This window comes from Mytilus californianus, unplaced genomic scaffold, assembly GCF_021869535.1.
Source record: "Mytilus californianus isolate M0D057914Y unplaced genomic scaffold, xbMytCali1.0.p SCAF_1, whole genome shotgun sequence".
NCBI lineage: Eukaryota > Metazoa > Mollusca > Bivalvia > Mytilida > Mytilidae > Mytilus > Mytilus californianus.
Window position 1 is genome coordinate 95,386,820 of NW_026262581.1, and position 13,581 is coordinate 95,400,400.

General features: G+C 32.3%; 1 protein-coding gene and 1 long non-coding RNA gene across 2 annotated transcripts in view; one reads left to right on the forward strand and one right to left on the reverse strand.

The window, feature by feature from the left end:
• Positions 1–8,308, reverse strand: part of LOC127710537 (U3 small nucleolar RNA-interacting protein 2-like) — a 61,240-nt gene extending 52,932 nt beyond the window's left edge. The window contains exon 1 of the mRNA XM_052216473.1: positions 8,166–8,308. Within this exon, the coding sequence (XP_052072433.1) occupies positions 8,166–8,219 (54 nt within the window). The 5' untranslated portion in view covers positions 8,220–8,308. The remainder of the gene's footprint in view (positions 1–8,165) is intronic.
• LOC127710884 (uncharacterized) overlaps positions 1–13,581 on the forward strand; it is a 238,989-nt gene that overhangs the window by 12,611 nt on the left and 212,797 nt on the right. The gene's annotated exons all lie outside the window — the stretch shown is intronic.

Consider the following 13,581-nt stretch of genomic DNA (forward strand, 5'->3'; position numbering starts at 1 on the left):
TAGAGATCCATTCACTTAAACTAAAGTTATTGTCCGGAAACCAATGTGTCTTCGGACGAAGACGCAGACGACAATGACATCATACCATTATACGATCCCAAAAAATTTTTTGCGGTCGTATAAAAACAACTTAACAAAATGAGTATGACGGTATCTTTCTATGTTATCGCAAATTTATTTTAGTAGGTTATTTTAAGTTTTTTATGAATTAGTTGATGTCAAAATTAAAGTGTAGAAATGTTTTAAATTGTGATTATTTTAATTGACAAGAAAATCGAACGGCTTTGTTTATTATTATTCAAATAAACTGCTTCGCTGAGCGCAGCTAGATACGCCCGCAGAGGTCCAACCCTGAACAGTTGGGGCAAAAATGGACACAATATTCAAGCTTGATTCAGGTCTGAATTTGAATTGTAATTAAATATTTGAAATATTATAGGTTTCTGAATAAATGTATTCAAAGAACTTAAAATTGGTTATATGAATTGAATTTATGTTCAATTAAAGATTTCTTGCTGTTGTGCAATACTTAGTAAATCTGTTGTCAAACTATAAACAAATAAAGTTCAATTAATTCTCAATGTCATATTAGAAATTTATGAAAAAAAAAAAGGGAGCTTACATCAATAGATATAAACAATTCACCAAAGTTTCATGAGAATTGGTGACAGCATTTTTGAGTTATTGTCCGAAAACTGGAAAATCACCCCTTTTTTTAATGAATAAAACCCCATAACTCAGAAATGTAAAATGTAAAATTTATAAAATTCTAAAGGGAGCTTACATCAATACATACAAACAATTCACCAAAGTTTCATAAGAATTGCTGAAAGCATTTTTGAGTTTTTGTCCGAAAACTGGAAAATCCCCCCTTTTTTTATGAATAAAACCCTGTAACTCGGAAACGTAAAATGTAAAATTTATAAAAATCGACAGGGAGCTCATGTCAATAGATATAAACAATTCACCACAATTTCGTGCAAGTTGGTGAAAGCATTCTTGACTTATTGTCAGAAACCCTGGAAAATCCCCCTTTTTTTAATGAATAAAACCCCATAACTCGGAAACATAAAATCTAAATTTTAGAAAAAACGAAAGGGAGCTTACGTCAATAGATATAAACAATTCACCAAAGTTTTATGCAAATTAGTTAAAGCATTTTTGAGTTAATGTCCGACATGTTGACGACGGACAGACGGGCGGACAGACGGACGGACGGACGGACAACGGTATACCATAATACGTCCCGTAAACGGGCGTATAAAAAGGAGGTCAAAACATTTTTTTTATACAATTATCTTCAAAACTTTCAGAAATTGATTCTAAATTAAACGGTCGTTTATGTGGAAAATTAGAAAAATGGAACCTCACATGATTTGCCTTTTTAGTGATAAATCAAATTATGCAAGGGACATTAAACTATCTCTATATATTGAAATTGAAAATGATCCACCTTATTTCCTCAATTTCATATGTGATAACTGTCGGCTTAAATTATCAAGATAGAAAAAAGACATAAATAGGAATAAAAATTCGTAAGGGTTCCGCGGAACCCAGTGTCTCGCCTACTTTTGCTGTTAATCACAGGCTAAAAAAAAATGAGAAAAAAATTAATAAAAATATTCCTCTCTATACTATCTTTTGATTGTAAGTAGCTTCTGTCCAAGTTTGGAAAAAATCCAGGATAGTTTATGAATCTAATAAATGTTTTAAAAACTTAAACTGCAGACTGTATGTAATGTTAACTGGAAGAAAAACTAAGTCCATTTATAAGTAAAATACGGAAAAAATGGAACAAAATTTTAACAAAATTTCCTTCTAGATACTAGCTTTTAATCATAAACAAGCTTCTGTCCAAGTTTGGTACAAATCCAGGATAGTTTAAGAAAGTTGTTAAAATTTTAAAAACTTTAACCACAGAGTGAATGTAATGTTAACTGGCAGAAAAACTAAGTCCATTTATAAGTAAAATACGGAAAAAATGGAATTTTTTTTTTACAAAATTTACTTCTGGATACTATCTTATGATCATAAACAAGCTTCTTTCCAAGTTTGGTAGAAATCCAGGATAGTTTAAGAAAGTTATTAAAATTTCAAAAACTTTAACCACAGAGTGAATGTAATGTTTCCTGGCAGAAAAACTAAGTCCATTTATAAGTAAAATACGGAAAAAATGGATTTTTTTTTTTACAAAATTTACTTTTGAATATTATCTTATGATCATAAACAAGCTTCTGTCCAAGTTTGGTAGACATCCAGGATAGTTTAAGAAAGTTATTAAAATTTCAAAAACTTTAACCACAGAGTGAATATTTGTGGACGCCGCCGACGACAACGACGACGACGACGACGACGACGCCGACGGAATGTAGGATCGCTATGTCTCGCTTTTTCGACAAAAGTCGAAGGCTCGACAAAAATGGAATAAAATCAACATTGAACAAGGGACTACATGCAAATTGTAATTTCGTTAGAATAAATCCAGTCCTCTTCTATACCATGATTAATATAGCCATCGTAGAGCGGAATATAACAAGTGGATTAATCAGGTTACTTCGTAAGTACATCCGACAAAAACCAGTCTGTTCATATATTTCCGTGAACACGAATTGACCGAAAAGTGTCAGTGATTTCATCGATCACATGTTTAGAGTCAATTACCATTCCATATCTTAATTCAATTAAGGAGTAAGCAGAGGATAGGGGGTAACGCAGATGAAACCTTTGAACTGGCGTTGTTGTTATTCCTGTCAATATAATAATTCCATGCTTTAATCTAACTGTGACATGCCGAGTACTTGCCACTTCATAGGTAAAATTAATTCAAAATTTTACAAAATACACACATAAAATTTTCTTTCTAGAATAAAACATGTTTTTCATACAAAATCATATTGACAAAAATATAAGCCAAATAACACACCATGACAGAACTTCAAAATCTGTGTAAAACATTCATTTATTGTCATATATTTTAAAATGATCAGGTGTACTGAGATTAAAGTTGATGTGATCATGACAGTCATAGTGACTTCATAATTACCATGATTACTACATTAAACTGTAACTTTAACCTGTAAATTTACTGATTTTACACAATCACATTTCCATGTTAAGGGAACTCTGAAATCTGGGTCAAAACCTTATTTGGCAAATATTCAACTTTAACCTGATACTGGACCGATGAACTGACAGACTCAGAGAACGGATGGATGCAATAAGGAATAGATTGATGTTTTTGGCCATGTTGACTTATTTGTAGATCTTGTCTTGCTGATCATTTTTTCTTCTTTTTAAAGTGCCTATCTATCTATTATAGTTCTCAAGATAATCTACAAAAACACTTAAAATTAGTAAAAATCATCTTTAAAGATAATACTCCAATAAGGAATAGACCGGCAATTTATGCCATTAGACTTGTTAGTAGATCTTGACTTGCTGATCATTTTTACTTACTTATCTAAGTTTTTATCTATCCAGTATATGTCTTTAATTTATTAGGCAAAATATTGGTAAAAAATATCATTAAAGGGCAATTACTCCAATAAGAAGTAATCAAACAATTTCTGCCATGTAAACTTATTTGTAGATTTTGTCTGGTTGATCATTTTTGCTATATAAAATTTCTCTCTATTATAGTTTTTAAGATAATAGGCTAAAATCTAAAAAAAAATGGTCAAATCTGTCATTTAAGGACAATAACTCCTATAAGAAGTCGTCTGACAGTTTTGATATAATGTACAATAGGAAGATCTCAACATTATGAACATTTTCGCTGCTGACAGATTTTCTCTATTTGCAGTCAGGGTTAATACTTAAACAAGTGTATTTTATTTACTAGTACAGGTAAATTATTTTAATGGTATAGTAATTATGTCCCTTAGACATTCAGATTTTTTTAACTTATATACAAGAAAAAAAGTCATATTTTCTTCTTTTCTTGAATTTCTCTTGACTACTTTGCTCTAAAAGAGTGCTTAATTATCTGTCCTTTGCAGATGTCTTTACTAATCAAATAAGTATTATTTCATGGACAATGAAAATCTTATTTTTCTGTTATCTTCAAAATACTGCTCATTTACAAGCCTTCAGGGAGCAATTTTTGAAGGCCTTGCACAGTTACTTAACATCTTTGTGCAATTGATTTCTTTGTTAAATTAGTAAGATGAAAGGTTGAACTCATATTAATTAAACAAGAATGTGTCCATAGTACACTGATGCCCCACTCCGCACTATCATTTTCTATGTTCAGTGGACCGTGAAATTGGGGTCAAAACTCTAATTTGGCATTAAAATTAGAAAGATCATGTCATAGGGAACATGTGCACTAAGTTTCAAGTTGATTGGACTTCAACTTTATCAAAAACTACCTTGACCAAAAACTTTAACAGACGCACAGACCGAAAAACATAATGCCCCTAGGTTGGGCATAAAAATATTAGCAAACCAGAGAAATTTGTTTCAGACATGTTTTTTTACCTCCCAAAATTCAAACTTGATCTGTGTTTTGTGATAATAAGCATTGTGTATAAGTTTCATAACATTTGGTTGAGGCAAACTTAAGTTAGAGAACGGAAACTAAAATTTTTGCAATTTTTCCATTTATAAAGGGGCATAACTCTAGAACGGTTAAAGTGACGCCACCAAAATTCAAACTTGATCGATATTTAGTGGTAATAAGCATTGTGTATAAGTTTCATAAGTTTCATAACATTTGTTTGAGGCAAACTCAAGTTAGAGAACGGAAACCAATTTTGGGACGTACGTACAGACTGTTGATAATACAATTAAATTACAAAAAATATGATTATAAAAATTATAATTATCTATTTAAGCATAGTCTACTAATATAGGATATGTCCTTTCAGCTAATGATATCATCTCATCTGCTCCCTAGTGCAAAATCCTGCTCTTAGTGCACTAAGGGGTCCTTTGCCAATGTTTGCGGTACTTCTAAGAACCCTAAAATCTCAAGCATTTGTTTTTGATGCTCAGGATGTGGCATTTTTTGCATTAAATCGCATTCCCCAGTTGGTTGTCCAATCTTTTAAGTTTGCTGGATCTTCTTGCATTAGTTTGTGGTCATTTTTCTGTTTGATGGTTCTGTACTGCGAAGTTATCAGTGAATAGCCATACTGGAGATATGATGCTGTCTGGGTGGTCATTTAAGTGATACAAAAAGAGTAAAGGTCCAAGTACTGTTCCTTGTGGGGATCCAGTGTCCACTTACTTCTCCCTCTACTTCATGTACTCAAGGTTGGGCGGTAAATACCACCCCCGGTATTTACCAGTGGTATTTACCGGTATTTACTGCCCTGGTCAATACTCCTCAAGTGGTCAATACTGGCAAATACTGGACAATTGAAATTTTCATGGTTCTTTTGACAGATTTTACTATCAATGTTAGTTAAATCTTAGTTGATAGGGGAAATTATTTTAACTTTATTCATATGGCATGATTAAGTTTATAAAAAGGATTGATATTGGTATGTTTTATCAATTATTAGCATGAATAATGACTTATTCAGTTCTTATGGGTAATGATATAACATAGTTTAGGTATGAATATAAAATTGCTATATCAGTTATTTCAACATGTATAAAATATGTATATTTTTTTCTTGAAAAGGTTTGATTTTAACAGGTAAATAGAATTACAGGTGACTAGATTATTAGGGCATTACCTATTAAATGGCAAGCAGGTGTCAAAAGTTTATTCAATATTACAACTGTCCCCTAATAAATGTTGACATAACAGGAACAAAGTCATAAAAGTTATTTTTGAAGACTGTTTAAAACAATTATTTTATTCCTGACTATTCAACTGCATGATAAATATCTTCTAAAACTAAATCCTGTAAATACAGAAACTGGAAATTTTTGAAGGATCTATACTTTGGCTGCTGTTTTTCTTTTTCTTTAATTTTATTCTAATAATCATTGTCCATGATGTGTTCATGTCTAATTTCAATTTATATAAGAAAAGATAACATTAAAAAAGTCTAATTTTGACTTGAAAACTTTCATATTTTCATGACTAACAGTTATTGAATGTAGGGCTAAATATCACAGGACTGAAAGTCACAATGCAATTTTGAAAGAACTATTTCTTTAATTAAGAAAAGACTAATTTTTAAGACATTGTTTTATTACATTTGCTGAAATTACTGTTAAGAAAACAAGCTGTCATAGTCTTTTTCTTGACTGGCTTCATGGTACCAAGAAATATCCTTTGTAGGATTAATATTTAATAAATCTTCATTTAACCATGTTCATTATCAATCTCATAAACATTACAATGAATTCATTTCAAGGATTTTCCCTTACATATTCAAACACTTGTAAACTAATTAATTGTGAGTTTTTGTCCTTTACAATGTAGTAAATAAGTGACTTTCTGTCCTGTGAATATATTTGTCCATTTACCCTGTAGTTGACCAGGTAGGGACTGTATTTAATAGTAATATCTTATCAAAATTTCAATTGACCAGTATTTGCCAGTATTTCCCAGTAAATACCGGTATTTACCGCCGGCCTGGTCAATACTAGTATTGACCACTTTTTTGCCAACCTTGCATGATGATGTACTACAACCAGGGGTTTTTCTGGGTATTACAGGAAAAAGGACCCTGGACAGTTTTGGGATATTAGTTTGTAGACAGTTTTCAAACTGTCAAATAGTTATAGGAAGATGTGGTATGAGTGCCAATGAGACAACTCTCCATCCAAGTCACAATTCACAAAAGTAAAAAAATTATAGAATCTGGGTCCGTTCGCGCCCAATCACGTTCGCCCCCATGCACGTTCGCGCCCAATTTTTATTGGTTTTGTGTTAAATAATTTGTAAACAAGTTTTGGTAAGTGTATTGCTATAAATATATATTTTTTCATTGTTTCTAAATAAAGTGAGATTCTGACAAGGTTTTTTTTTGTGTCATGGAAAATGTATTGCTATAAACATTTTTTTTTCATTGTTTTTAAATAAAGTGAGATTCTGACGACCAGTATTTTATTTTTGTGTTGAATAATTTTTAATCATGTTTAGGTAAGTGTATTGCTCTATATATATCTATCTAAATATATATATAAATTATTTTTTTTCATTGTTTCTAAATAAAGTGAGATTCTGACAACGATTTTTTAGGTGTTGATAAAATCTTAATAATGTTTTGGTTAGTGTATTGCTATAAATATTTTTTTTCATTGTTTATGAACATGATGAATAAAGTGAGATTCTGACACACATGAGACCAAAGGAGCCAAGCTGTTAAAACAACTATCTTTCATGTTTTTTATTTAAAATCTTCAAAGTTTTACTCATACCAAGCTAAATACATGCAGTATTTACATTTAAAGCAAGTTAAAACAACCATGACAACAATCATGATTTTTAAACACTCAACAATAACACCATATTAGGCTGTGTATAAATACCAATTAGCAGTAATCATACATAATCAACATTTAATAATTAATCATCAAATCAATTTAAAACAATATTTCATTTAAAAATTGCTGAATTTTAATTTATGAAAATAAAAAAATTTTGATATAAACATCTACAAAACATCTAAAAATTTATCAGGTCTTTGAATATAAAAAAGGGTGCGAACGTGTAGGGTGCGAACGAACCTAGGAGGTGATCGTGTGGGACGCGAACGTGTAGGGTGCGAACGTGTATTGGGTGCGAACGGACCCGATACCACCATTATAGGTCAAGGTACGGCCTTCAACACGGAGCATTCATGCATTCATTTTAAGTCATGTAAGGTGACTAACAATTGTGTTTCGAACGAATAGCCGGAGCTGAATACATGGTTAAGTGAAGTTAATACTCTATGCTTTTCAAGATGTTTTGAGATGTGCTTGCATATAATGTCTTCTAAGTTCTAGTAGTTTGCAAGTTACCGACGTCAATGAAACTGGTCTGTAATTTCTAGCTGCATGTTTGTCTCCCTTTTCGAATGCAAACGATATGTTTGCATTGATTCAGTCTTCAGGTAGTATTTTATTGTGTCTATTGATGTTTGAAAGATTGCAGTTACGTGTAGTCCTCACTCCTGGTGATATTTATGTTGTGTATAAATTTTTTTAGAAGACATATACAGGACAATCCCGTCTCTCCAATGTGGGGGACTTTTCCAAACAATGGTCAATAATGTTACCTTGTTTTGTGACTTTTCTGGCTTTCGTTTCCTGTTCTTAATGAAAAATGGCATTGTAACGATTGAATGTTTCTCTTCTCGCACGTGTTATAAACACAGTTCAAGCTTACACCTTTCATAGCAATTTACTACATTTGAAACGCGTACATGAGTTTGATTTTTCTAATTTTTGGGACGTCAATAACGGGTTGAAAGATCCGCAACCCAGCACGTACAAAAAAAACAAATAAAAATATCTTTATTCCTAATTATACAACCAACAGAGGGCATTTCAATTAACACGAAAAAAAAAGAGACAAAAAAATTTAAAAAAAAATAAAATGTTCAACATTACAGACTGATGAGTCTTTTCTTTGTATAATAATATTAACACCCCATTATAGTGGATAAAGATTATATTACTTGATAAAAAAGAACAACGGAGTTTTATCTATAAAATCTTAAAATAAAATGACTGTCTAAATACACTCTAAGTCTATAATGTAACTTTTTATAGAGCGTTCTAGCATCCTCTACGTTTAGCCTTTTTATAATTGTAAGTTCTTCTTTTGCCAAATATTTAATTGATGATTTTGAGATAATGTCCCCAGTCATGTTAATTTTATCAGACAATTTGTGACCAAAATTTTGCATTTGAGGTGGGACTATTGAGTTGCATGGAAGTTTGCATGTTTGACAAATTTTCAATTCCATATTTTGATTACATCGGCAAGGTTATATGAGGTGCAAGTTGTATTCACTCATCATGCTTCATTTTTATCAGTCTTTATGTAGTTTTGATGAAACGAAACACTGAAAAAGAGACAATTACTGATTACCGTCTCTAAAATGATCAATTACATGAAAAATGAAAAGAAAAAAAAAGTGTTTGTTTAGATTAAGCTGAAACTACCATAACACAGTATCAGGATTAAGATACAAAAATATAAAGCTTTTTATAAACTTAAAGCTAATTAACTCCAGCAATGAATTGTATATTTAAATATACGATTTCTTGATTCCAGTTACATTAATGGTAACACAAAAATTAACAAACGAATGTTTTTTTGATTGAAAAAATGGTCGAAAGATAAGGGAAACCAACAACGCCATGATGGCAAAAAAACGAAAGATGACGAAATGGCAAACAAGTCCACAAAACAATACATTAGATAATAACAATTGAGCAACACGAACCCGAAACTCGAAAAAACAATCGAGGAAAAGGAACGGGATTGTGGTGGCGACAATTGGAACATATTCGTGGTCATCGTTACACCGATATTCCATAATTAAGTTAACGTCCGTTAGGGTATCGAAGGGACGAATTTGACTTTACTATACCAGGAACCCTTGGTTCAATAGCTTCTTTACAAGCAGCAACCCTCTATCAAGGAAATCATGATAGGAAACGCAAGCTCTGAGTCTCTAATTTTGTATCAATTGCAGGGATATGTATACTCCATATGCAGGCACTGCTGGAATGTTGTTACATAGAAATGGAAAGTTCCCAATTTGGAAGCTGGAATCATCCCTTTTGTCGTCAAGTTTTTTTTTCGACCGACCCTCATTGTAAATTTCTATATTTAAGTTAAGATATGCGGCAGACTTAATGTGATGTCCTTTATTTCAAGTTCAATGGGATAGATGCGTTCAACAAAGTCAATAAACTTTGAATTATTTAGTGAGAGGATATCATCTACATAACAGAACGTTTATGAACGTAAAGTTGTGTTTCCAATTTGTGGATTTAGGAACCGTTAGAACGTCTCCTTAAAAATTGTGACGTTTTCCATGCCAAAAACTGATATTTGTTCATTTTCAGGGGAGGACGTACGCTTGCTGCGTCCCTTTGAACCACACCCTGGTCATTGCAACCACTATATCAAAGTTCATAAATAACTTCTGAGTTCAGTCTTGACAATACACTATGACGTTACGCACGTTATTGCGTCAATACCGTGTAATCAACCAGTCCACACTAATAAGCAGCTTTTCTTTAAAATCATAACAGTGAAGTTATATAAATTTTTTATCCATAGACTAGACTAGTAAAAACTATTCCGAAAAAAAACTACAAACTGTTTTATCATATTTTACAATAGTCTAAAATAAGGACAACATATTGTCAAAACGTACAAAATATGCGTGTCAGACGTAACACACTATACGCATAATAACTTTGCAGGGGTGTTTGTGTTCTTCAAAACAGTGTTATATCCGCGAAAATTCGAATGGATGACATGCTTTATATATAAAGTATTACAATATTACTGAATATGCGTTCCTGTAACAACCAACGTTATTTTTTGACAAAAACAAAAAGTGTCCATTATGATCAGATTTAGGAAAATCTTAAGTTATCAAAATTTATAGGTTTCAAAATGTAAGATTATATGAAATTTCGTTTGTGTAAATTATGCTTACAAAAGTACATATATAGACCATATCAAAATCGAATTTTTGCAGCACTCACACCACATATAAAAAGGCAACGGCTTCTGGCAAATGTCTTGCAAGATGTCCAATGTCGGATTTCGCCGCTTTTTACAAATAAACTGTCATTTGCGACGTTATTATTGAAAATTAAGATTTGTTGCATGCTAAATATTGCTTTTCCGTAATTGTACTTTAACTCTACGAAACAGCTACATACTTTTTGATAATTTGCGTAGTCAAAACGACTTCCTTTTCAAAGAAATGAAATGTCTTGCAAGTTTGTCCACTGGACGATTTTCATACGTTTTGAACGTTGTAAATTCAGACGCTATTTATGGTGGATCATCTGTATATATTTCCTCAGATAGAATTTTCTTGATAGTCAGATACTATCAAAAAGACCACAAAGTATAAAAATAAGAGTGCACACGCTGAAATGTCTCGCCTTCTTTACTTACCATTGATTTTATGTTGATAGTCCTAAATATAAAGCTTTACTACAAGTAACACATAAACTTAACATGATCCAAGAAAATGAGGTCAAGGTCAGATAAACCAAACGAGAAATACATGTACACCTTCCAATCATTCAATAAATCAAACATAGTTGACCTATTGCTTATAGTTTCTAAGAAACAGTCTTAACCAAGAAAACTTAACATTAACCAATGAACCATGAAAATGAGGTCAAGGTCAGATGAACCATGCCAGACAGACATGTACACCTTACAATCAATGTATGCATTAAATATAGTTGACCTTTTGCTTATAGTATCTAAGAAACAAACTTAACCATGAAAACTTAACATTGACCAATGAACCATGAAAATGAGGTCAAGGTCAGATGATACCTGCCAGACAGACAAATTCACCTTACAATCCTTCCATACAACAAATATAGTTGATCTATTGCTTATAGTTGAAGAAAAACAGACCAAAACACAAAAACTTAACACTGAGAAATGAACCGTGAAAATGAGGTCATGGTCAAATAAAACCTGTGAGACTGACATGTACATCATAAAATATTTCCATACACCATTTATAGTTGACCTATTGCATATAGTATTAGAAAAAAAGACCAAAACTCAAAAACTTAACTTTGACCACTGAACCATGAAAATGAGGTCAAGGTCAGATGACACCTACCAGTTGGACATGTACACCTTACAATCATTCCATATACCAAATATAGTAGACCTACTGCTTATAGTATCTGATATATGGACTTGACCACGAAAACTTAACCTTGTTCACTGATCAATGAAATGAGGTCGAGGTCAAATGAAAATTGTCTGGCGGGCACGAGGACCTTGCAAGGTACGCACATACTAAATATAGTTATCCTATTACTCATAATAAGAAAGAAATTAACATTACATATTCAAGTAGTCACTGAACCATGAAAATGAGGTCAAGGACAATGAACATATGACAGACGGAAACTTCGTAACATAAGGCATCTATATACAAAGTATGAAGCATCCAGGTCTTCTAGCTTCTAAAATAAAAAGCTTTTAAGAAGTTAGCTAACGCCGCAGCCGCCACCGCCGGATCACTATCCCTATGTCGAGCTTTCTGCGACAAAAGTCGCAGGCTCGACAAAAAATCCGATGGCTGCGGTTGTTCGTTTAGATGAGGTTCTTTAGTTGTGAAAAAATTGTGTATTACGAGAGGATAAAAAATAATCTTTTTCAAATTTTCAAATTTGGGGAGCGTAAAACTGCGATTTTTTTTATTTCTCTGCAATAAGATTCATATTTATAGAACTTGAAAGTAAAAATAAAATTGGACCTGAAGCGTGGCTATATACCTATCCATATCATACAAGGCTTGTAAACATATGAGAGGAATAGAATTAACCTTTTTTCTGACAATCGTTTCATCTCTTAATCTAATTGTTCCGTTATTAAAGAAAGTAAAGTGAATTTTATAAGCAAGACCCGTTTAACTTGTAATTCCCGACAAACATTTTTTAATTAAATCAAAATATATATCTTCTTCCTTTTCGGATCAAAATGGGGAAACATTGCATTTTATTACGTTTTATGTCAATTGGTCTCTGGTAGAGAGTTGTCTCATTGGCACTCATCATACCGTATATATCTTCTTTTTCATATAGACTTATGCATTACCCAAATATGATATATTTTGTTGTTTGTTGCTTACGTTACTTTCAGTGGGAAATATTTCATGCATATTCAGTACAACCAAACATTAAGAAGTATCAATATTGATGTGCAAAACAGAAATTGCAAGCGAAATAAAAAAAATATCCCCAATATAATCATGATAATCATTAATCGCCGTAAAACGTAAAAAAATGACGTTACCATTTGAGACGCAAAAGCGTGCGTAACGTCACTCGACAATAAACTATTATTCAGTCACAATGTACACAATCATATAACGAAGAAAAGGCCGACAACACCAAAGCCTTAAGAAACAGACGAAAAGACAACAAACAGTATACAAACCACTATGTGAGGATATTTGTACAAAAAATCAACCGACACAAACAAACGGATCTCTCAGCATGGGTTATAAGTTTACTGAGATAATACATTTACAGGTGATTTTTACTGCTGAACGGACGAGGTCTATGAGATTCTATTTCCATGCCATAGCCAACTCTTTGGGTAAAAATTGTGGTGAACCGCCCGAGTAATACGAAATGGTAAGCAGTTCCTGTACCATAGTCAGCTTGAACAAATACAAGTTCGGTGATTAGTCGCACTTGGTGGTAAGCCATAAACGAGGAAGGGAGGACGAGAAAGTGACTACGACAAATGCAACCATTGAACGTATCCGTGTGTTATCTGTGACCAAGCGAAAGCGCCGTATTGTAGCGAAATAATGAATTGTAGTTGAACATCTGCTTGCTTAACAAAAACAACTTTAAAAAAAACCTAAAAACCATAAAGAATTGGATACATTATGAGATCGAAATTAAGAGGCATTATATTGTCAATAGACGTAAACCATTATTTTATTGAAA